This window comes from Leucoraja erinacea, chromosome 1 (genome assembly GCF_028641065.1).
Source record: "Leucoraja erinacea ecotype New England chromosome 1, Leri_hhj_1, whole genome shotgun sequence".
Classification (NCBI taxonomy): domain Eukaryota; kingdom Metazoa; phylum Chordata; class Chondrichthyes; order Rajiformes; family Rajidae; genus Leucoraja; species Leucoraja erinaceus.
This window is the reverse complement of record NC_073377.1, coordinates 28,040,650-28,067,500: the sequence shown is the minus strand read 5'-3', so window position 1 is coordinate 28,067,500 and position 26,851 is coordinate 28,040,650. Positions and strand designations below refer to the sequence as shown.

General features: G+C 40.3%; 1 protein-coding gene across 6 annotated transcripts in view; it reads left to right on the top strand.

Annotated features, from left to right (window-relative positions):
* Positions 1-26,651, top strand: part of LOC129695282 (ciliary neurotrophic factor receptor subunit alpha-like) — a 309,100-nt gene extending 282,449 nt beyond the window's left edge. For all 6 annotated transcript variants that reach the window (XM_055632089.1, XM_055632108.1, XM_055632098.1 and 3 more), the window contains 3 exons: positions 3,159-3,342; positions 5,160-5,277; positions 19,104-26,651. In XM_055632089.1, coding sequence (XP_055488064.1) covers positions 3,159-3,342; positions 5,160-5,277; position 19,104 — 303 coding nt within the window. In that variant the 3' untranslated portion in view covers positions 19,105-26,651. The remainder of the gene's footprint in view (positions 1-3,158; positions 3,343-5,159; positions 5,278-19,103) is intronic.
* Positions 26,652-26,851: the final 200 nt, after the last annotated feature.

Sequence of the window (26,851 nt, the reverse complement as noted above, 5' to 3'; positions counted from 1 at the left end):
TTTGAATGAAATTGTGTCCAAAATAAGGCCAACATTCCCATTAGAAACATAGAAACATAGAAAATAGGTGCAGGAGGAGGCCATTCGGCCCTTTGAGCCAGCACCACCGTTCATTGTGATCATGGCTGATAATCCACAATCAATAACCCGTGCCTGCCTTCTCCCCATATCCCTTGATTCCACTAGCCCCAGAGCTCAATCTAACTCACTTTTAAATGCATCCAGTGAATTTGCCTCCACTGCCTGAATTCTCTCCAGTCAGAGAATTCCACAAATCCACAACTCTCTGGGTGGAAAAGTATTTTTCATCTAAGTTTTAAATGCCCCCCCCCCCCCCCCCCCCCCCCCCCCCACCCCCTTTATTCTTAGACTGTGGCCCCTGGTTCTGGAGTCCCCCAACATTGGGAACATTTTTCCTGCATCTAGCTTGTCCAGTCCTTTTATAATTTTATATGTTTCTATAAGATATCCTCTCATCCTTCTAAATCCCAGTGAATACAAGCCCAGTCGTTCCATTCTTTCCTCATATGATGGTCCCACCATTCTGGGGATCAATCTCATGAACCTTCGCTACACTGCCTCAATAGCAAGAATGTTCTTCCTCAAATTAGGAGACCAAAACTGCACACAATACTCCAGGTGTGGTCTCACCAGGGCCCTGTACAACTGCGGAAGGACCTCTTTACACCTATACTAAAATTCACTAGTTATGAAGGCCAACATGCTAATGCTTTCTTCACTGCCTGCTGTACTTGCATGTTTACTTTCAGTGACTGGTGTACCAGGACACCCAGGTCTCATTGCACTTCCCTTTTTCCTAATCTGACACCATTGAGATAATAATCTGCCTCCTTGTTCTTAGCGCCAAAGTGGATAACCTCATCTTTATCTACATTATACTGCAACTGCCATGCACCTGCCCACTCACTCAAACTGTCCAAGTCACCCAGCAACCTCCTAGCACTATCTTAGTTCACACTGCCACCCAGCTTTGTGTCATCTGCAAATTTGCTAGTGTTACTTTTAATTCCATCATCTAAATATATATTGTAAATAGTTGGAGCCCCAGCACCAAGTCTTGCGGCACTCCACTCGCCACTGCCTGCCAGTCTGACAGGGACCCGTTTATTCCTATGCTTTGTTTCCTGCCTGGCAACCAATTCTCTATCCATGTCAATACCCTACCCCCAATACCATGTGCTCTAATTTTGCCCACTAATCTCCTGTGTGGGACCTTATCAAAGGCTTTCTGAAAGTCCAAAGACACCACATCCACTGGCTCTCCTTCATCCATTTTACTTGTCACATCCTCAAAAAATTAAAGAAAGATTAGTCAAGCAGGATTTCCCCTTCATAAATCCATGCTGACTTGGACAAATCCTTTTGCTGCTATCCAAATGTGCCGTTATTATCTGTTTAATAATTGACTCCAGCATCTTTCCCGCCACCGATGTCAGGCTAACTGGTCTATAATTCCTCGTTTTCTCTCTCGCTTGAAAAGTGGGATTACATTAGCTACCCTCCAATCCACAGGAACTGATCCTGAATCTATGGAACATTGGAACATGATCACCAATAAGTCCACGATTTCTCGAGCCACCTCATTGAGTACCATGGGATGCAAACCTGGGGATTTATATCAGCCATCAGTCTACCCAATACTATTTCTTGCCTAATGCAAATCTCTTTCAGTTCCTCTGTCTCCCTAGATCCTCTGTCCTTTAGTACATCTCGGAGATTGTTTGTGTCTTCCTTAGTGAAGACAGAACCTGTTCAACTCTTCTGCCATTTCCTTGCTCCCCATAATAATTTCACCAGTTTCTGCCTTCAATAGACCCACATTTGGCTTTAGTAATCTTTTTCTCTTAACATACCTAAAGAAGCTTTTACTATCCTTCTTTATATTCCTGGCCAGCTTACCCTCGTACTTCATCTTTTCACCCCGTATTGCCCTTTTTGTTACCTTCTGTTACTCCCCTTAGAATATTTCTTCCTCTTTGGAATGAAATGATCCTGCACCTTCTGGATTATGCCCATAAATTCCTGCCATTGCTGTTCCACTGTCATCCCTGCTATGATCCTTTTCCAGTCAACCTTGGCCAGCTGCTCTCTCATGCCTTCATAGTCCCCTTTGTTTAACTGCAACACGGACACTACTGATTTAACCTTGTCCCTCTCAAATTGCAGATTAAAACGTATCACTACCTCCTAGTGGTTCCTTTACCTTGAGTTCCCTTATTAAATCTTGTTCATTAGATAACACTAAATCCATAATTGCCTTCTCTGTGGTAAACTCCAGTATAAACTGCTCTAATCCATCTCGGAGGCACTCTACAAACTCCCTTTCTTGCGGTCCTGAACCAACCTGATTTTCCCAGTCTACCTACATGTTGAAATCTCCCATAACCACAGTGGCATTACTTTAGTTACATGCCAATTTTTACTCCTGCTGCAACTTGCACCCTATATCTAGGCTACTGTTTGGGGGCCTGTAGATAACTCCCAATAGTGTCTTCGTACCTTTGCAACTCCTCAATTCTATCCACAATTCTATCAACTTGTATAATGTGCTCTTTCCCTTCATACGCATCAGCGATTGTATGAAATGGAATATCATTCACCTTAACCTAGGAACCCCAGAAACAGATCATCAGACATTAAAATGCCTATTTTCTCTCTGCAGTGAAGGTTAGAACAATTTTCTTGTTTTTTAAGACTTTTGAATGTGTAATTTATTCATTTAAATTAATTAACTGGAATTTTTTAATGGAAATTTTTAAAATGGTGAACCAGTAAAATTTGTATTTAAATGGCTCCATATTTTCATTATCATTTTCGAGACTGTGAAACTGAGTTGGTGAAGAAGACTTTAAATGTTGGATGTCATGAAGGTTGAAGGAATCAAGCGATGAGATAATGTTGACTGTACTATGTCACAGCTTGTTGCAGTAGTTTGATACACAAACAATGAATACATTGGAGTCCATTTCTATAAAGTGACATTTGGATTACTACTGGGGAATGTAGAGAAATTTGTATTTCAAAAGGGTGATACAATCCTAAAAGTGTCAACAGTGAAATATATTTTATTGTTGCTTTGCTTCTTTCCATTATCACTTGTCAATAGCTGTCTGATGATCTGTTTCTGTTGTTCCTAGGTCGAGGTGACTGATGTTCCATTTCATACAATCACTGATGCGTATGAAGGGAAAGAGCACATTATACAAGTTGCTGCTAAGGACAGTGAGATTGGGACCTGGAGTGAGTGGAGTAAGGCTGTACACGCAACACCATGGACTGCATTGGCATCCGATTACAAGCCTGAAGAAAATATTAACAATGGTATGCTGTAATAGAAGTTCAGTTTTTTTTCCAATTTAAATCCATTACAACCCTGAAAGTCTTCCCAAGCTAAAGGATGAAAAACATGGTTGGCCAAGTTTTTAATATTATCCTTTTATTGAGGTCGGGAGAATTTGTCCAATTGCAATGTGTACACCTGTCATGCACTTACATATAAATTGTCATTCACAAACAATATATTGGTTACATATTTGTGCAAATATGTGTTTCTATTTTTGAGACCTGGCTTTGAATTTACCATGCAGAAATCTTTAATAATTATTTTTCCTCTGAGGATGCTGAGGTCTGCTATCATTCTGTTCAAATAACATGTGGGTCCATTTTTATTGTTGCCAACTTTTGCATTTACCTCTTTTTCGTTGGCTGGTCATTGATTGGTTTTCAACCTCCATCGCTTTGCTTAAGCTATTACTGCTCATTATGAGTCGAGACATTGAAAACCAATAAATTACTTAGCACTGCAGTACACCATAATGGATCACACTTTAACCCAGTATTCACATTCACTGTTGCCTGGTAGAAGCCTCTTTGTCAAAACCCCTCCCCTGACATCAGTCTGAAGAAGGGTCTTGACACGAAACATCGCCCCATCCTTCCCTCCAGAGTTGCTGCCTGTCCCACTGAGTTACTCTAGCATTTTGTGTCTACCATTAAAATACTAACTAATTTTCTCAGTCTGGAAATGGTAGAATGACTGGAGCCAGTCAGGGAACCGTGTCTGCTTTGATGATGCTTAGAATTGCCAACACATAGACGGAATTTCAAATTTTGCATGTTGTACTGCCACACTACCTTATGGTTCTACCATAAAACCATACCAATGATAACTAACTGTTAAAGGCGATATGTCATGTTACTCAGGCAGTCTATGTCATTCCCCTATGACAACTTCCTCAATTCTACCTTCCTCAATGCCAAATTCTGGTTAATAACAAATTACATGAAAATAGATATCTTAGATCTAAGAAGAGGACAGAGACTGAAAAGATTTTAAGGAGTAAATCTGACAGACTATATTCCGAGTGTGCAATTTTGATTATAACCCACGTTGTAGAAATGATTTAATGATATCATAACTTTTTCTCAATTCCTTAAATCAAGCAAACCTATATGCAAGGAGAAAAAGAAACAAAACCATGAATTTATATAGTAGACACAAAATGCTGCAGTAACTCAGCGGGACAGGCAGCATCTCTGGAGAGTAGGAATAGAGTTCCATCTCTTCAGAGTTGCTGCCTGTCCTGTTGAGTCACCCCAGCATTTTGTGTCTATCTTCAATTTAAACCAGCATCTACAGTTCCATCCTACTCATGAATTTACACAATGTCTAGTCACATCCTTCAGAAATATTTCAAAAGTACCTGATGTACTTTGAAACGCAACGTATAATAAGTATTAATTAATTTCCCAAAATTGTGCCTCAAATTGTGACTGGAACATTTATGTTTAAATATTACCTCGGGATCTTTAATATTCACTAGAAGAGAGGGTACAGCAAGTGGGGCTGTGTAATGTTCTACTAGTGCTTCCTTGCCCTGGATTAAGACTTGAACTCATTGGGGTGAAATCTGTCTTTGGTTGCAAATGCTAAACCCATGGCGATTGAAGTTAATGGAGCCAAATGTTTAACTAATACTTGCGCACATGTTTAGCATTACCAAACAATGAAAAATTTATGCCCATGACTGCTTGACTGTGTTGCAAATAAAAAACAACAAAGCCTTAGCAAATGTAAAGTATTGATGTACAATAATATAAACTCAATGACTTTGATAAATCCTTTGTTACTTCAACAGTTTCAGACATCTTAACCAGCACAACTCCAAGCGTTAGTGCCAACCGACAAAACAACTCTCCGAAAGTGGAATTGTCCATGATCTTGTTCCTCGGCATGCTCATGGTTTTATTTATCTGGTAAGATGCACAAATTCTTAATTTTATCAACTGCATTTTGTACAGGAATTGGAATTGAATGAATGAATAAGTTTATTGGCCAAGTCTTCACAAACAAGGAATTTGCCTTGGTGCTCACCTAAATGAAAGTACAGGTGCACAACCTTTTATCCGAAAGCCTTGGGACCAGACACTTCTCGGATTTCCGAATTTTTCGGATGTCGAAATGGAAGATTTTTAGCGTAGATTAGGTAGGTAGCGCGGGCGGCTTGGAAAGTCTGCAGCGGCTGCCTCCTCCCCGGAGACTGGGGAATCATTGTAAATCATTGCATAAATGTGAGTCAGTTAGTTAGGGGGGCTTTTACGTGGTGAAGGAGGGGGGGGGGGGGGGGGGTGTGAAGGGGGAAACTTTAATTCTTAGTCCTCTACCTGGTCGGAGAGGCGGGGAGCGGGCAATGCCTTTCCGGGTCGCCGTGCCGTAAGCTCCGGAGCGCTGTGGCCGCCGGCTCCCAACATCGCGGAGCTGGGGCCGCGGGCATCCGGCCGAGAGCGGCGCCGGTTGGAGCTCGGACCCCGGCGAAATTGATCCCTGGCCCCGCAGCCCCAGCTCCGCGATGTTGGGAGTCGGCGGCGGCGCAGCGCTGGGATACCAACGGGGAGCGGGCAATGCCTTTCCGGGTCGCCATGCGGTAAGCTTCAGAGCGCTGTGGCCGCCGACTCCCAACATCGCGAATCTGGGGCTGCGTGCGTCCGGCCATGGGCGGCACTGGATTTGGAGCGCCGCGGAGCCAGGGATCGAGTATTAAAGTTCTCTAGAGAATTAAAATTTCCCCCTTCACCCCCCCCCAACACCACATAAAAGCCCTCCAAACTAACTGACTAACATTTAAGCAATGATTTACAGATGTTTAAGTGTCTCCCCGGTCTCCGGGGAGGAGGCAGCCGCTACAGTAGTACAGACCTGGGTTGACCGTGGGTCGTTTCGGGTCAAGTTTGGCGCCAAACGTGAGCTTTGGTGTGCAGACGACATCCTGGAAAAAATGACCGGGTTTCGGAACTTTTCGTTTTCCGGAATTTCGGATAGAAGTTTGTGCACCTGTATTTGAATAATAATTTTGATTATTTTGATTTATAGAATGTCCAATTATGACATACATTATGGATAAATTTAATTAATTACTTCCATTGGCATAACGCTGACATTTGGAAATTGGAGGGCTCAGGTAAGCTCAGCAAGCATTTTCATTTCTATGATAATTGACACAGGGCGGTGCAGCGGTAGAGTTGCTGCCTTATGCCCCTGTCCCACTTAGGAAACCTCTGGAGACTTTGCGCCCTACCCAAGGTTTCCGTACGGTTCCTGGAGGTTTTTGTCAGTCTCCCTACCTGCTTCCACTACCTGCAACATCCGGCAATCACCTGCAACCTCCGGGAACCGCACGGAAACCTTGGGTGGGGCGCAAAGTCTCCAGAGGCTTCCGTTCAGGTTTCGTAAGTGGGACAGGGGCATTACAACACTTGCAGCACCGGAGACCGGGGTTTGATCCTGACTACAGGTGCTGTCTGTACAGAGTTTGTACATTCTCCCCCTGACTGTTTGGGTTTTCTCCGAGATCTTCGGTTTCCTCCCACACTCTAAAGACGTACAGCTTTGTAGATTGATTGGCTTGGTATAAATGTCAATTGTTCCTTGTGTGTGTAAGATAGTGTTAATGTGCAGGGATCGCTGGTTGGTGCGGACTCGGTGGTGCGAAGGGCCTGTATCTCTAATAAAAAATCAGATGGGCACAAATCCAGAGCATGAATATCTTCTGTTTTAAGGTCCTCTCAGTAACTTTAGAGATTTGGCCTTTAACTTACTGCACTACTGTGAGCAATAAATCTGAACTGAATGACATGTTTGTAAAGTAAATAACCTGAAGCAATACAAAGCTCTCATTTGAAGGCATAACAAAATAAGATCCTTAAGGGCCTGTTCCACTTACGCGATTTTGTTCGGCAACTGCCGGCAACTGTCACAGTCGTAGCAGGTCGCCGAAAAAGCGGTGACTTGACCCCCCCCCCCCCCCCCCGCGACAATATCTACGACAAGTTCTTTACTCAGAGAGTGGTAGCTGTGTGGAATGAGCTTCCAGTGAAGGTGGTGGAGGCAGGTTCGTTTTTATCATTTAAAAATAAATTGGATAGTTATATGGATGGGAAGGGAATGGAGGGTTATGGTCTGAGCGCAGGTATATGGGACTAGGGGAGATTATGTGTTTGGCACGGACTAGAAGGGTCGAGGGCCTGTTTCCGTGCTGTAATTGTTATATGTTATATTAAAAATGAACAGTTAACCAATATTAGACACCATTCAGGTTTACAAAAAAAAAACACAAATTACCAGAATAACTCAGCGGATTAAGGGGCTGTCCCACTTAGGTGACCTAATTGGCGAGTTTAGAAGAGTTTAGGAGAGTTTGAAATAATGTCATGCTGAAGACCTCCTTCGATTATGTAGAAGACCTTCATCCACCTCCTTCGATTCTGTTGAAGACTAGCTTCGACTAGCTATGACTAACTTCGGGAAAATTGAACACCGAATAGTGGAGAGTGAAGCCGACCTCCTTCGATCTGCTTCGACCCCCCTTCGACCCCCCTTCGACCTCCGTTCGACTATGATGAAGACTATCTACGGCTACCTTCAACTACCTTCGACTACCCTCGATTACCTACGACTAACATGCCGACCTACTACGACCTACTATGACTAAACCTACGAGTAAAAAAAATATCTATTTTTTTCCATGGCAACCTTTTTTTACCCGCGGGCATTTTTCAAGATTTTGAAAAATACGCCGCGACCTAGCTAAGGCCTCGAGTACACGGGGACTACTCTCGAGCATGAAGGAGAGTTTCAAAGACATCCTACGACCTCATGTCAACCATGCTGCGAGTATGAGTCGAGGGCAAACTCGCCAGAACTCGTGGATTAGGTCACCCAAGTGGGACAGCCCCTTTAGGCAACATATCTACAAAACATTTATAGGTGACATTTCTGGTTGAGTACCAGCCTGTAGAAGGGTCCCAACCTGAAACCTTACCTATTGTTACCTATGTTATATTACTTGCCTGTTCTCCAGAGATGCTACGTAACCCGCTGAGTTACTTTGTGCCTTTTCTTTTAACAGTGAACCAATGTTAACCAGTATTCAATTAAACCTCTTGAGGTCAAAGGCATATTCTCTACTCTAGTGTGCAGTTCTTCCATTCATATCTGGATTAATGCAGTGAAAGTTATTTCTATCGGGACATGGTGAGCAGATTAAAATGTAGAAACAAGGAACTGCTGATGCTGGTTTACCAAGGAAAGACACAAATGTTAGAGTAACTTAGCGGGTTAGACACCATCTCTGGAGACATAGGTGACATTTCGAGTCGAGTCCCTTCTTCAGACCGAGAAGTCTGAAACATCCTGAATTCACCCAAAACGTCACCTATCCACATTCTGACCAGCTGAGTTACTTCAGCATTTTGTGTCTTTCAATGAGCAGATTGTTGTTGAGTAAGAACTCCTTGAGGCCACCAGCTTTGAATCCTTTCCTTGTGGAAAGATGCCAACCAGCGGAGGAATTAATTGTGTTAATCCCGGCCTTTATTTTGGGATAGAAGGGGTTTGGGGGGTTTGCTCAGCAGAATATTCCTAACTAATCTTCAACACTATTAATTGATAGGAAACGTCCACCATATCAGATGAAAATCAGTGTCATAGTTAACCAACGTTTAACCTCTCAAGAGATTCTTCAGATAGATTAATAGACAACATTTTTGGAAATGAACATATATTCTTTGTCCTCTTGCATGTTCCTACTATTGACTTATTCAGTCCATATGCCATTCGTCAGAATAATTCAAAACTGAACTGTCTCATTTGCTGTTATTCAGGTATTTTATGGGTGAGTTCAGATACAAGTGCCCTTTTTATGCATTTGCTGTTGAGCAAAGTATCTGTTGTCTTCCTTTCTCATTTCAGTCTCCTCCCCCAACATATTCAGTTTGATTTTCCATTTCTGCCTCTTCTGTTTGGATTGTCTTTCTCTCTTTCTTTCCTTCTTCTACAATGGAGGGTAATTTTCATGTTTTTTTCATTTATCACTACAAAGGCCTATTAATGATTCACTGTTTGCCCCTTAACTGGGTGGCTTATCAATGGGCAGTTAAAAGTTAACCGCTGAGTTATGTATGGATCGCATCAATGAAAGCAGATTTCATCCTCCCAAGGTTTATCAAACAATAGGAAAGTAGTCAGTTTACATACACTTTTATCTAATAGCTGAATTAAAAAGTGGAGTGTATAATTTCCTGTTACACAAATTATTCCATTAATTTCTCCTTTTTGCTTCTTGCTGCTAAGCAGTGGGCTTCACTCTCTATTGACACTAAACTTCCACACTTTCTCTATGCGGCAGTTTATAGGAGGTGCAGAAGAGACAATACGTTGCAGGAGATAAAGGAATAAACTGGGGAGTTGGATATTAAAATAATTTTTAGAGGGTTTAACCAATATCAAGGAGTTGAAGATAGTAACTTAAAGATGTAAGCAACCAGAATGCTAAAAGTTTTGTTTTGTGAAAGTTTTGTAATTTTGACTTTCTAACTTATGCAAATGTATCAGCGATAAGTCAATTCACTCTTAATGCTGCATTTAGCTATCTTCATCAAAATTCTTTCAAGATTTTACTTAAAAATGTGCTGGAAGTTACCTTCATAAATTTAACCTAATGAAAAATGGACATATGTTTATGTGTTGCAACCTATGAAAGCTTTTTCGTCCGCAAAGGGATTACTGCTTTGCAGAATTCTCCGCACAAAAAACCCACCGGATTAAAAACATTACTGGAAACTATATGTTAATACTTGTGAGAAAATAGTTACGCAAGTGGTTGTTGACAATGCAGCTATGTACTGCTGCAGCTGACAACATTCCACTGGTAATTTTTTTTCTTATATATGTGCGCTGCGCAAAGCACAGCTGGAGCAGCTGGTGAGATCTACTTGGGAGAAATGAACAACAGGAAATGCTGCAAAGAACTGGTGTTAGAAGGACATACAGGTAGAACTTACAGTTATTTAGTCTGGATTATTTATTTGAATCAATCTGTCGCCTAATCTCAAAGATTCCCTAATTGTATTGCAAGGACCAAGATCATGACTTAAAGATATATCACCGTTATTTCATTGTTGCTGACGCTTGATATTGGTTAAACCAAGACGCATGAACCAGAGTTCAAATTCCATCTTGCAGCTGTGTAATGAAATAAATCTGGAGTTTAGAGTTAGTATTAGATATTGTGACCATGGAACTTCTGTAATGACATTTTAAAAAGGAATTCTGGTTAGTTACTCTCTGTTAGGAGAAAAAAGCAGCCATGTTTTATTGGTTTGGCCAATGTGTGACAGCAGACTCACAATTCCATGATTCTTGAACCCTAATCAATTGAAGACATCCGTATGTGAAGCCATTGTGAAAGTTTGACTACAGAAGAACTTGCATCGGCCTATAACAAAATTGACTATATGTGGTCCCAGCCTTCATCAGAATTTACTAATACTCTCATCTGAGGGTAACAGCCATTTCATTCAAAGACCAAACAAGGTGATGGTAGAAGGCAGGATTGTACAGTCCCCTTCCCATTATTCCCAACTCCAAACGCCATGAGCTCCTGCATTCCTGCTCTTCAGATTGACTTGTGTAGGAAGGAACTGCAGATGCTGGTTTAAACTGAAGATAGACACAAAAAGCTGGAGTTACTCAGTGGGACAGGCAGCATCTCTGGAGAGAAAGAATGGGTGACGTTTTGGGTTATGGCCATTCTTCAGACCTGTCGGAAAGATAGCGTAGTCGGGGGATATGGGGAGAAGGCAGGAACGAGCTACTGATTGTGGATGATCAGTAATGATCACAGTGAATGGTGGTGCTGGCTCGAAGGGCCGAATGGCCTACTCCTGCACCTATTGTCTAATGAAACGTCACCCATTCCTTCTCTCCAGAGATGCTGTCAGTCCTGCTGAGTTACTCCAACTTTTTGTGTCTATCTTCAGATTGACTTTATTGGTATGAATGCATCTGAATAGATGCATTGTGATGGTTCACAATGCAAAAGCCGACCCAGATTAGCAATTGAAACTAGGACTGTGATTCACCCTTTACAAGGAGGAACCACATGGAGATATTTTGACCAAATTGTGAAGGGAAGCACGATATATGTTCACCAGTAAAACAAGACTAAGCAGACTGATGCCGGCCTGCAAATTAGGGCTTCATTGTTGATTGACCCTCTATGAACTTGCCCGATGAATTGAAACCAGAGTGAGGAGAACTTGAAAGTTATGGAGAAGTGCCACAGAAGAGAAGTTGATGCCAGTATGTATTATCCATAATCATATTTGATGACAAGGCTTGAGTGGCCTAGTAAAATAAAATAGAAAAAACTTGAAATACTCAGTAAGTGAGTCAGCAGCAGTGGTGAGAGAAATTAGGCAATTTAGGTCGATAAAAAAAAATCTGTTACTAGTGTTATATGTATCAGGGTGTAATTTGTGCCACTTATGAGCCCAGAAAACTCCTGGAAGAAATACTGCTCATCTCCTCAAGATTTATATTTATGCCTATTCCTGATTGAAAGATTGTTAACCTGAAATATTAGATTTGTTTCTTTTGTGATCAGAAGCATATTTTCAGCACTTTTTTTCGGTTGTTTTGTTGAGTTTTGTTTTCTGCTATTTTCTTCCTGGTGTCATTGGCAGGTGCCTAAATGTGAATGGAAATATTTTCTGCAAATCTTAAAAATCTTTAAAAATGGCGTTATATTGCCTGGCACAACTACCTCCTCTGGCAGCTCGTGCCATATACCCACCACCCTCTGTGTGAAAAAGTTGCCGCTCAAGTTCCCATTAAATCTTTTTCCCTCTCTGCCTTCAACCTCTGACCTCTAGTTCTTGATTCCTCTACTCTGGGTAAAAGACTCCTGCTCTAAGGAATAGAGTGCTAGCCTGCCCACCCCCTCCCTATAACTCAGGCCCTCGAGTCTGGACAACATCCTTGTATATCTTCTCTGCATTTTTTCCAGTTTAACAACATCTTTCCTTTAGCAGGGTGACAAAAATCATAAATTGATGGCAAGTTATGAATATGAATGCAATGAATTACCTGAAATCATGAACACTGCCAGCTTGTTACAATATTGAAAGTGATTCACTGATATACTTTACGAATCACACTAATATCCCTTCATGTGACTCCAGTATGACATTGCAGATGGTTCTCAATGCTTTGAGAAACTGTCTGCCACTGTAATTTATACATTTAAGGTAGTTGAATGATGTACAAACCAAGAAAAATATAAAACCCAGAGAAAGGGCAAACCAGGCACACATGATACAAACCTTTCTGTGTTTTGAAAGTGATGAGTTGGATACAGAACAGTTTTGATTTCCAAATCAAAAGAAAGGGGTTATGGGGAAAAAGCACAAGAATAGGGTAACGAGGGAAAGCTAGATCATCCATGATTGAATGGCCGAGAAGACTTGATGGGCCAAATGGTCTAATTCTGCTCCTATCTCTTCTGAAATATATACCTGCCTTAAAGATAGTAACAGATTGATTACTAGATGTGAAGATTCTTTATATGGAAAGATTCAAGAGGATGGAGATATACCCAGTGGTCTTTAAAATGATGAGAAGTAATTTAAACATGCAAGATCTTACAGGGACGAAATGGCTGTCTTATGGTTAGAGTATCTAAAAAGCAGATCTTTCTGGGACAACCATCTGCATCTAAGTAAATACATTTACTCTTCACCACACACCTTCATCCTGAGAGAGCAGCTATCGAAAGGATTAAAATGCCAATTGGAATAAGATTATTTTAGAGGGCTTTGAATCCTCAGATTTTTCTTCCTAATCAGCATATGAGTGAGTATATTCAGAATGCAAATCTTAGATTTTTGTAAAGTCTTTAGGGGATGCAAAGGTGGAGGTAGAGCAGATATGAGACCCTGTGTGGGCTATTTGAGCCATTTCTAATGTAATCCTGATGCCCTCACAGACTGTCAAAAACATTATACTTTTGCTTTAGCACGAATAAGTGACATGTGAATAGAGAAGTAATATAAATTGGTGATTTAAACATCTAGAGGATTAAACATCTAGATGGTCATTTGATCCTCTATCACTATATAAACAATGTGCTCAGGATGTATTCACTGTGATTTTGGTGTGTTATTTAAATTGATAAAAAATTACGAGGATATATTATCCTCCATAATATGTTTTCTTATAGGAATTTCGGGCATGGCAAGAAATTCAAAAATAGAAGAAGCTACTATGTATTTCTTTCAGGTCATTTAGTGCTTGAAAGGTTAAAAATGAGATAGCTATTTTGTTTAAACAACGGTGACTCGTCAAACTGCCTTGATCTATCACAGTGAGTTTTGGACCACGAACAGAACCGACGAAAAAATGGATTTATTTTATAATCCCCTTGGTACAACATACATTCTGTAGCATGGGTATCATAAGATTTATAGGGCTGCCAGTTCCCTCCATCTCCTGGAGAAACACAGTTTCCGGTGTATTTCCATCTTCACCTACTCCTTCTGCAAACACAGTGCAAACAAGCTCCTAGTTCATGATAGAGCTGCCTTTTCAAATAGTTTTGTTTTTAATTCATCCCCAAGGTATTTAGCAGGCTTGAGGTCAGGGTTCTGAGCCAGTTCACTGCTGGGACAGTGCACTCTGATCTAGTTTCCACTTGATCATAAGCTTTGCTGTTTATGAAGGCCACTACACCACCTCCAGGAAATCGAGGGAAAATGTTGGGTAGAAGAAAGCAGCACTCAATACAAGTTTATGCTACTGTGGCTTAAAATGCAAGAAGAGTTTTCATTGGCAGGAAAAATGCAACTACTTCACATAATAAAGATTTGTTTCCAGACAAGAAAGAAAATATCCCATGTTGAGGAAAAAAAGGCTGTAGAAATTCATAAGGAAGAATGAATATTTTCCCCCCCCTCCTCAGACATTTTTATAATAATAGTTTGTAATCCTAACAGTAAACTAAATAAATAAAGAAAAATCCTGGGACAATTGTCTGGGCAAAAGATTCTGTGCATCTACCGGATCTATTCCTCTCATGATTTTATACAGAAGTGGGATGGATAATGAAAGTTACAGACAAATGGAAGTTCTGAATCACCCACCTATGCTAACCTGAGTGCTAACAGTGGTGTTTTGCAGAGTGATAACCCAATTTTTATTTGTTTATCCAAAGTTGAGACGACTCCCTGAACATCAAATGCCGCACGATAAACTGAAGTTTCTTTGGATCTCTGCCATTTTAGGTTTTTTATACATATTTTAAAGATTTACTATGATTCTTGATTCCACTACTCTGGGCAAGAGACTCTGTGCGTCCACCCGATCTATTCAATTGACAATAGACCATAAACAATAAACGATAGACAATAGGTGCAGGCATAACCCATTCAGCCCTTCCAAGCCAGCACCTCCATTCACATTGATCATGGCTGATCATCCACAATCAGTACCCCGTTCCTGCATTCTCTACATATCCCTTGATTACGCTATATTTAAGAGCTCTAACTAACTCTCTCTTGAAAACATCCAGAGAAACGTCCTCCACTGCCTTCTGAGGCAGAGATTCCACAGATTCACAACTCTGGGTGAAAATGTGTTTCGTCATCTCTGTTCTAAATGGCCTACCCTTATTCTTAAACTGAGGCCCCTGGTTCTGGACTCCCCCAACATCGGGAACATGTTTCCTGCCTCTAGCGTGTCCAATCCCTTAATAATCTTATATGTTTCTATAAGATTCCCTCTCATCCTGTCAAATTCCAGTCTATACAAGCCCAGTCGCTCCATTCTTTCAACATATGACAGTCCCGTCATCCCGGGAATTAACCTTGTGAACATACGCTGCACTCCCTCAATAGCAAGAATGTCCTTCCTCAAATTTGGTGACCAAAACTTCACACAATATTTCAGGTGTGGCCTCACCAGGACCCTGTACAACTGCAGAAGAACCTCTTTGCTCCTGTACTCAACTCTTCTTGTTATGAAGGCCAACATGCCATTTGCTTTCTTCAGTGCCTGCTGTACCTGCATGCTTACTTTCAGTGACTAATGTACAAGGATACCCAAATCTCATTGTACTTCCCTTTTTCCTAACTTGACACCATTCAGATAATAATCTGCCTTCCTGTTCTTGCCACCAAAGTGGATAACCTCACAACCTCACCCAATCTGTCCAAGTCACCCAGCATCCTCTTCGCAGTTCACACTGCCACCCAGCTTTGTGTCATCTGCAAATTTGCTAATTATTAATCCCTTTTCATCTAAATCATTAATGTATATTGTAAATAGCTGCAGTCCTAGCATCGAGCCTTGCGGTACCCCATTAGTTACTGCCTGCTATTCTGAAAGGGACCCATTAATCCCTTCTCTTTGTTTCCTGTCTGCCAACCAATTTTCTATTCATGTCAGTCCCCTAACGCCAATACCATGTGCTCTAATTTTGCCCACTAATAGACAATAGACAATAGGTGCAGGAGTAGGCCATTTGGCCCTTCGAGCCAGCACCGCCATTCAATGTGATTATGGCTGATCATCCCCAATCAGTACCCCGTTCCTGCCTTCCCCCCATATCCCCTGACTGCACTATGTTTTAAGAACCCTATCTAGCTCTCTCTTGAAAGCATCCAGAGAACCTGCCTCCACCTAATCTCCTATGTGGGGCCTTATCAAATGCTTTCTGAAATCCAGGTACACTACATCCACTGGCTCTCCCTTGTCCATTTTCCTAGTTACATCCTCAAAACATTCCAGAAGATTAGTCAAGCATGATTTCCCCTTCGTAAATCCATGCTGACTCGGACCAATCCTGTTACTGCTCTCCAAATGTGTCGCTATTTAATCTTTTATAATTGACTCCAGCATCTTCCACACCACTTAATCTTTTGTGTCCTTATGCTATAGAGTGGCTCCCCATTGCTGTACACATCGTTGCGCTATCGGAGTGTTAAGTGCAAGGTCTGCAGTCGTACATGGATTATCCTGTTTTCTCACTCCGTCCTTTCTTAAAAAGTGAGATAACATTAGCTACCCTCCAATCCACAGGATCCTGAGTCTATTGAACATTGGAAAATGATCACCAATGTGTCCACGATTTCTAGAGCCACATCCTTAAATACCATAAGATGCAGACCATCAGACCTTGTCTACCCAACACAATTTCCTGCCTAATGTGAATTTCCTTCAGTTCCTCTGTCACCCTAGGACCTCTTGCCACTAGTACATCTGGGATATTGTTTGTGTCTTCCTTAGTGAAGACAGATCCAAAGTACCTGTTCAACTCGTCTGCCATTTCCTGATTCCCCATAATAAATTCACCCATTTCTGTCTTCAAAGGACCCACATTCGTCTTAACTAAATTGTTCCTCTTCACATACCTAAAGAAGCTTTTACTATCCTCCTTTATATTCTTCACTAGCTTACTTTCGTACCTCATCTTTTCAACCCGTATTGTTTTTTTAGTTATCTTCTGTTGCTCTTTAAACGTTTCCCAATCCTCTGGCTTCCCGCTCATTTTTGCTATGTTATACTTCTTCTCTTATATTTTTACATTGTCCTTGACTTCCCTTGTCAGCCTCGGTTGCCTCTTACTCCCCTTAGAATTTTTATTCCTCTTTGAAATGAACTGACACTGCACCTTTTGTATTATTCCCAGAAATACTAACTATTGTTGTTCCACTGTCATCCCTGCTAGTGTCTTTTTCCAGTTAATTTTGGCCAGCTCCTCTTTCATGCCTCCATAGTTCCCTTAGCTCAACTATAATACTGACACTTCCAATTTTCCCTTCTCCCTATCAAATTGTAGATTAAAACATCATATTATAGTCACTACCTCCTAATGGCTCCTTTACCTTGAGTTCCTTTATCAAATTCCTCTCGCGATTTTGTTTGTTTGATAAAACTATCAACATCATTATTTTATGCTTTCATCCACATGTCTTATAGTGTCACAAATCTTTGTGTCATCAGCAAAGCTGCAAATGTGCCTTTCCTTTTAATGAATCCTGTAAAATCACAAAGAACCTTTGAGGTTGATTCTTCTGAGATGCCACTCACCACATCCTGTCAATTAGAATGTCTCGCCGTTATTCCTATTCTTTGCCTAATCTCCTAAGCAAGTCAATAATTTGTCAGCGTCAACTTTAATTAATATATCCATGCAAGGGATTTGCCACGTGTCCCCTGGATATGTGCATCAATAAAATTATAGACATTCTGCTGTCTGCTGTCTCAGGAGAAGTTTACAAGCAGGGTTTTCAAAGTTAGGGAAATGATAGCTTGCTCATCATTTTATGGGATGAATTGAAAAAAGCCACAATGTTAGAAAATAAATCATTTGCAACAAAATAAGAATGGGGAAAAAAACATTATCTCTTGATGCAAAGTACTTGGTGGGAGCGTGGCTAATTCAAAGCTTTCCGTGATCTTCCCACCATGTAACGATCAGCTGCAGGAACACTATAAACCTTTCAACAATTTTTAATTGATTCAGTGCCACCAAAACTGGTTTGTTGCTCCATAGAGTCATGGAGTAATACAACACAGAAAAGGCCCTTCGGCCCAACTTGCCCTTGACAACCATGATACCCCATCTACCTAGTCCCACCTGTGTACATTTGGCCTATATACATCTAAACCTTGAGACAAAGAGTGCTGGAGTAACTCCACAGGTCAGGCAGCATCTCTGGAGAAAAAAGATGGGTGACGTTTCGGGTTGGAACCCTTATTCATACTCACGGGTCTATCTTCGGTATAAACCAGCATCTGCAGTTCCTTCTGACAGATCTCTGTCTAAACCTTTCCTATCCATGTACCTGTGCTAATGTTTTTAATGTTGTTGTTGTTCCTGCATCAACTACCTCTTCGTTCCACATACCCACTACCTTCTGTGAGCAGATGATCTCACAATGCCACGTAGTTCCCCCTATGATTTATAAATACCAATCTGCTATAACAACCATAATAATAGACCAAACGTTACATAAAATGTAACTTCTAAAATATAAAATTGCACGAGTGATGAGTGAACAATTAGATGAAATTCCAGCTTTGCCACAGTAGGCTGTGGAGGCCGTCAGTGGATATTTTTAAGGCAGATATAGATAGATTCTTGATTAGTACAGGTGCCAGAGGCTAAGGGGAGAAGGCAGGAGAATGGGGTTAGGAGGGAGAGATAGATCAGCCATGATTGAATGGCAGAGTAGACTTGCTAGGCCGAATGGCCTAATTCTAATCCTGTTTCTTATGTCCTTATGACCTTTGTCTGGAAATGGGCATTTAAATTTTTATCTCCTGGTCAAGGGGAGATAGAAAAACAAATTCAGATGGTTGTTTATTATCATGCAGCTGCAATAAGATACATCTTTTTTTATGTGACAGAATATTTTACAAATCTAAATATAGAAACTGACCACTCGTGAAAGAAGAACCTATATTATGAATTTACTGCTTTTACCATATAAATTATTAATGGCACAAACGTTATATTCAGCAGCTTCCAAAAGGTCAACCTCTCAGGTGCTGATGAATAATTAATGCATGATCGGTGGTTGGTATTTTAATTATTGTAGAAAAATGCTTGCTGGGATAACTGGGGAATGTCTTAGAGAAGGGACTGAATGCAATTGTTACACTGCTTTTAAAGTGAAAATGAAATTTGAAATGCATTTTTGCATTGAAAATATTTCTAACGCGTTTTGTTTTTGTGTTTCAACAGACCGTTACTTTGTGTATCTGTAGTAAAAGACAAAAGCAGTTATGAGAATCCGTGCTTTTTATTTTGCACATGTGATGGATCCAATGCATCTCCCTTTTCAACGTGATTCCCAAAAATAACTCCTCGGAATGCGAAGCTCAGATCCTTGTGAAAGTTCACAGAACACGGACACATTAACAGAAGGAAAGCAAAAACATGGATCTCGACTGGACACACCATCACGCTGAAGTATTTTCTTTGAAGGGCAAAAATGAATACCATTTAATCTTGCATCTGGTGAGGGAAATATTTTCCAAAAAAAAATGAATGTGAACAAAACCAATCACATACAGCTAAATCATCATGCCAAAGACACCGTGATCTCCATGACCTTTTTCCACAATGCTCTGCTTTCCGAAATACATGCATCTGTTTAGTGAGGGCAGTTGCCAATAGATGATGGTTTACTGTTCGTGACAGCACTGTGAAATTTTGAGTGTGAGAATTGTGGTCAGTAGGTTTATTACAATTGGTTTGAAACAATGTTTTGTACTTATGGCTGATATCAAATGATGGGATGTCTTGCTCCACTATGAACATTATGCCCTAAATTGCCTGTGACGGACTGCATTGTTTTTTTTTTACTGGAAGACATTTGTATGCTATTCAGTTATGACAATAGAAGATTCTGTTGTGTTTTAAAAAAGCACATATCTTGATTATTATCTTTCCTTAAATAACAATTAAAAAGAACAAAAACATAAAAGGGATCAATTTAACTTTTCACATACTGTCCAAGAGTGCCACCTACATAAACTTGACGCAGTTAAATTTAGTTGTGCAGGGAAAATGATAGGTTCTCTGCTACCTTTCAATTACCATGGAATTAACTTTTATTGAAATCAGTAGCTCAGTCCTCAAATTTCTTCTTTAAAGAAGTTAACAATTTATCGTTAAAATTCAAAAATGACTTACTTAACAAGTAGTGTTTAAGTGTTAGAATTAGACCATTGTAAGTATTAGAATCAGATTTTTTTTTTGATTAAAACAAAATAACACTTGTTAGAAAAGGGTCATTTAACAAAGGTGTGTTCTTGAATATAAAATAATTTGTTTTATTGCCAAGGTTCTGTGTGTAGTTAGTACCTATTACTATGCTCGCTACACCCATTTGAAATGGCATGATAAATGCACTTATCAAATCTCATTTCTGTCCAGTCAAAATCAAGTTCAACAACATTTATTTAATAATATTTTATAATTATACAAATCAAGTCCAATTTTAAATTACATAATTAATGGAAGCTTTGAGCCATGCGTTATTTCGAAAAGTGTGCAGTGGCCTATAAATTGGATTGCGAGTACTGTGTTTTGCATTACGGTACAATTAATTTGTAAAGGCTCAATATGTAAATTGTGTCTTTCTACATGAACCATGCAATTTGCATCATGTGTAAGGCGTTTCCGAGTGCATAACACGTTAATAAATGTAAGATGGTTGATTCATAGTGTAGGCATTAGATGACATTATCCATTGTGAAATGCTCATTATAAGCATTGGAGCAGAAATTGGATTACGCATTTCGTGTTGAGATGCGTTCTTGGGCAATCACTTGAACCATACATTCATAGTGCTAGGAAGAAACTGCAGATGTTGGTTTAAACCGAAGATAGACACAAAATGCTGGAGTAACGCAGCGGGACAGGCAGCATCTCTGGAGAGAAGGAATGGGTGACGTTTTGGATCGAGACCCTTCTTCAGTCTGAAGAAATATCACCCATTCCTTCTCTCCAGAGATGCTGCCTGACCCGCTGGGTTACTCCAGCTTTTTGTGTCTATCTTCATTCATAGTTCTAAATGTGTTGCAATTATATGATTTAAAGTACTTCTTGGTCTTTTCATATTTGCTGCACTTTGAAAACTGCCAGTAGGAGGCCACTTGATCCTGTGCAGCGACTTTGGGTAAGGCCCATTGCTATTTCACTAATCATCGGGTCTTCACACTATACAGCATGGAGAGACCCTTGGTACAACTTGTTCATGTTCAACCAAGTTGACATCCTGGGGTCCCATTTGGCGCTGAGGCTGAAGAACCCTTCCTAATCATATATCTGCCCAAATGTCTTTTGAAAATCAATTTTATTTGTGTTTATAGCTTCATCTGGCAGCTCATTACAGATACAGACTACCATCTGAGCCTCAAAAGTCTGTCTTAAATCACTCCCCTCTCACCTAAGCCTGTGTCCCTTTAACATTCTCTCTCCTGGACAAACCACTGTGGGTGTTCACTTTAGCCATGCCCCTGATGATCTTGTACACCTCTCTGCCACCTACGTTCCAAAGAAAACTGTCAGAGTCTATCCAACCTCTCTCCATAACACAAGCCTGCATGCGTTGAATCTCTTCTGCTTTCTTTCCAATTAAGTGACATCCTTCCTATAGCTGGACAACCAGAACTGCACACAATACTCCAAGTGTGGTCTCACCAATAACCGGTGCAGCTGCAACATGATGTGCTAACCTTTGCACTCAGTACCCTTCCATATGAAGACCAGCATGTCAAGCACCTTTTTCTGGGGACCTCTGAGTTCTACCCACATAGCCTCACAGGACAATTCCCCCAAAATATCTTCTTTGAGCTTTGTCGTCATGCCCACCCTAATCAGAAAAGCAACTCCCCCCCCCCCCCCCCACTCTCTAACCTATTTTTCTATCACACCTATAGCATTTATAACCAAAGAGATCTATTGGACAGGCATTTCTGATTATGGGCCAAGAGAGAAGGGGGGCGGAGAAAGGTCTTTGTCTTAAAGAGGGTACAATGTTCTTACAACTCTCCAAAGAGCAATGCGTAAGGCTACTGGTTATTTTTTTATATCAGTGGTAACTGAGCTGTAACTGTAGGTAGGCTGAGCTCCATTCATGGACCTCTGCTTGAACGTCTCTGCCTAAAAGGTGAAGATCACTGTCATCATTAACTTCCTAATCTTCAGATCACTTCAGACAGTAGCAGTGGACCATATAGTGCTGTATCTTTAGGGGGTTCACTGATAATGCTTTTCGAGTTAGCGAGACCCATTTTCCTTGGCAGAGATCATTAGGCAGAGTGTCCATGAGGGTATGCGAGGATTTTGGGGTTCGTGCCTGGGTAGTGATAGACTTCACTCATGTTGGTCTTCAGGTTCTCATCGCTCTTCATGAATTGGAAGGGTACTCACATCATGAACGTCATCAGCATCCCATATATCCAGTTTATATTAACAACAATAAACGTGTTGCCTTGCTGACTACACAGCAGGAGGGAATCTAGAAATTTTTTTTTAGCACAGCTGAAAAACTGATAATTCTGGGGCTTACCAACTAAATGTTACCATATTAAGCACTAAGTAAACTCTACATAAATCAAGGCTACAAAGCCTTATCATGAAAGGAAATGAATAAAAGGAATGGTGATAATTTGAAGAGTATATTGAACATCCTCAACCATCCTGATGTTTTCTGTCTAAAATCACTTCTAAGTTCATATCATTATTTTCCTGCATAAGAGCCAATGATGAAGACTGCTTATTCTATTAATACATTGCCAGGTGTGAGATGACGTTTAGTGATTTAGGTTTAGATTTATTATTGTCACATCTACCGATGTACAATGAAAATCTTTGTTTTGCATATTTTCCAAACAGATTAAATGTCCCATTCATAGACACAATCAAGTCAAACAGTACATAGAACAAACAAGAAGAAACAGAGTGCAGAATATAGTTCTCTGCATTGTAGTGCATCAGTTCCATCGATAAAGACAAATGGCACCCCCTTAACAGAAATAAACTGTTGACCTTGGAAGATACTCTGAAGAAATGCATTCAGTTTAATGTGATTATGTATACTGCCCATTTCATTCAAACGGCTTTGATACTCTAGGCTAGTTCAGTTCAGTTTAGTTTATTATCAAGTGGGCTGAGGTACAGTGAAAAGCTTTTGTTACGTGCCAACCAGTCAGCAGAAAGACTATACATGATTACAATTGAGCCATTTACAGTGTGTAGATTCATGATAAGGGAATAAAGTTTAGTGCAAGGTAAAGCCAGTAAAGCCCGATCTAAGATAGTCCGATGGTCACTAAGATCATAGTTCAGGATTGCTCTCTGGATGTGGTAGGATGATTTAGTTGCCTGAGAACAGCTGGGAAGAAACTGTCCCTGAATCTGGAGGCATGTGTTTTCAGTTTCACATTCGCGCAGTTATGAATGATGACGCAGCCTTCAGAATACCTTCATATCTAAAACTCCTTTCCATTATTGTCTGCATTCGGCTTCAAAAAGTCTCACTGATGAGGTAATATAATGAGATCACAGTATCACACACTTCTCAGGGGCCTAAAGATTCCACTTCCAACATAATACTTTCAGAAAGAATAGACACACTTAATTAATTAGACATTATGAGTAATCGCTAAGTCCCTTCTAATGTCTAAAATGCAACTGATCTATGCAGCAAATACTTCCACCTTGCATCATTGAGAATCTTTCTATATATGCTGCATTCCAATGGCTATTAATCTGGGTTTGCCATAGCAACTGATGTATGACCTTCCCTTCTGGTAGTAAGGTGTATCAATCCCCCTATGTCTTTGACCATTGCTGCCGTGGTGTCGACTGTCCCTCCACTTAAAACGATGCGTTTCACGTAACCTGCTCAAGCCCCTTGATACCAGTTCTGAATGGCCATTAAGTGGAGTCAACCACAAGAGAGCAAAGTCTTCTCAACCTTTTCCTCCTCTTCTCCATTGGCTGGAGGATCTAGAGGAAGGTTCCAGTGGAGAGGTGGCGATGGAGTTGGTCTCTCCTGTGGCTAAGCATTTATAACGTTGTGGTTGTGTAGTTATCTGAAGGAATTAAGAGGAGGGTTCAGCAAACATGCATATTAACAAAAACTGAATAGTTACTTTGAAGACGGGAGGAGACCTCAGAAATCTTCTGTAAACTTGCATAAACTTCTTTAGCCAGAGGGTGGTGAATCTGTGGAATTCATTGCCACAGACAGCTGTGTAGGCCAAGTTATCGAGTATTTTTTAAGCGGAGATTGACAGATTCATGATTATTGTGTCAAAGGTTACAGGGAGAAGGCAATAGAACGGGGTTGAGATGGAAAGATAGATCAGCCATGATTGAATGGCAGAGTAGAATTCATACCACCTTGACATTCCCGAGCCTTTCAGGGTTGATGTCCTGTAGGATCCCTATTTCCATTAAAAGGAGAACCCCCTTCTCCATCCTGCTGTGTACAAGGAATGGAAATGTCCATCTACTCATTGCCTTAGGCTATCTTATCTGACAATAGAACAAGTTAATTTAAATGTGAATTTTTTTTTTTTCATATTGTAGATGTTACCACTGATGCAGAGCTGGATGAGTCAGTCGAACCATTAAGTAGTGTATTAGGGTAGCAGGACTCAAAAGTAACAGTGAAATAGGCATGTAGGTCGACATGTGTGCACGCATACTTCTATATATCGAGTCATGAAGCAGCTACAACTTCAAGGCTGCTTCTGAGAGTTACAGTTTTCAGTGAAAGACACATACTTTGGCACGATAAAAAAAAAGTGATTGAATTTCTGCCTGCCGTGCTCCTATGCAGCAATCGCTTCCCTCTTTGGTAGACACAAGCTTATTTTGGTGCAACGCACCTGATGCTTCCACATTGTGCACAGGGCTGCAAGCAAAAGATAAGTCTGTTCAATGAACTTTATGGAATTTTCTTGTCGCCAGAAACGTGGAGACTGCCTAGAGGCTTGATGAAAATTAGGAGATGAATGAATCAAAGTATGAGGGGTGATCTTATAGAGGTGTATAAGATCATGAGAGGCATAGATTGGGTAGATGCACAGAGTGTCTTGCCCATAGTAGGGGAATTGAGGACTAGGAGACATAGGTTTAAGGTGAAGGGGAAAAGATTTAATGGGAATCTGAGGGGTAACTTTTTCACACAAAGGATGGTGGGCGTATGGAACAAGCTGCCAGAGGAGGTAGTTGAGGCTGGGACTATCCCAACATTTAAGAAACAGTTAGACTGGTGTATGGATAGGACAGGTTTGGAGGGATATGGACCAAATCTAGGCAGGTGGGACCAGTGTCGCTGGGACATGTTGGCCGGTGTGGGTAAGTTGGGCTGAGGGGCTTGTTTCCACCCTGTATCACTCTATGATTGCATGATATCGATCATCATGAAGTGTAAATTAACAGAAGAATGAATTGTTGCATGTTCAAAATAAACATGGGTGTTTTCAGGTGATAAAATTAGTGTATGAACGAATCAATCTGTGCTTAGTATTGATCCACTAATTGTTATGAACCATGTATTAAAAGGCAAAATAAAGTATTGTGTGCTCAGCCTGCACATAGAAACTTTCACAGCAATCTTGATAAACAAAGCCTCTGTGGCACCAGCATGAATAGGTGCAGGTTAATAACTCAGCACAGATTTGATACACCTGTTTAGGAATGATCCAATTTCTAGGCCAATGTTTCCTGGGCATTTGTCAGTCAAATGTGGACTACTGTAAACACAGTGAGATATCCATTACAACTTTTCTCCTCAAGGCTTAAGAAAGTAAAGACTTGGATAGTTTCCTGCTTTAAGATTTAGTTGATATGCCAAACAATATTTTGCCACCCAAACAAAGATATGGTCACGTTTATTGAAGCTTCATTAAAAAGATACCATTGCTTTTTACACTGGTTAGAAATATCTTTTAATTTACTCTCTGATATTAGAAGTAAGAGATTTCTCCATTTGTCTGTCTTGTAATGACTGTTTGAAGGTAAACTAGAACTACCTGCTTGAAGACTTATTGAAAGTTACGGTGAGACTGGCTACCTCTGCATCTAAACCACGTGGCAAGTTCTTTCTACATTGTTAGACTACATTTATCACTGTTCCTATATTCTATGGAGCCTTGGTAAGGTTTATTCTCTGGTACCAAAGGGGAAATCACTTTTAACAGGGATTTATTCTCATTAATGATTATTGGCATTATATTTATTAAAGCTTAGTCTACTTCCTTCCCATGAATTGTATTATGATTGTAATCTGCTGCATGTGGTTTAATATTTATCACAGATATTTCTGGTGTAAGATATTGCCTTATGAACCGATGAAATGGATACTTCCGAATATTGTATTAAAAGAACAGTATTAAGTGATGATTGCATTTCAAGTTATTAACCCAGTTATCCCCATTGTCCTAATTGTGGCAGCCGCTACATTTCATGCTACTACCACATCTGGTGCAATCTACTGTGGCAATACTTTATTCAGTCATAAAGAACGTGCCCATCATTTCAGACCTGTTGGAGTAATTTTTAAAACAAATTAATAGAAAAGATTCCACTGTGTGTACTTTCTCCCTTTCGTATGAATAACTACATCTTATGTGAACAATCTAAAACACTAGTGTTTGTGCTTAACATGTTTTCTCTGAGAATACTTATTACTAGTGTCCATGTTATCCAGCTTTTATTGTATTCCATGTATCATTTTTGAACAGTAAAGTTGAGTTTTTGGACCTATGCAGAGTCATTTCTTTTTCAACTGTGTAACTCGTAATTCTTGTCGCACTTTTAACAAGTTACAATATTTTGTAACGGATGAGATCGTGAAACATTTTGTTATTTGTTCTTTGAGTAAGTATAATGAGCCATTACAAACTGCAGGAGCACAAGTTCAAGGCACACGCTATGGTGGTTTGATGGGATCAAACTAAAATAAT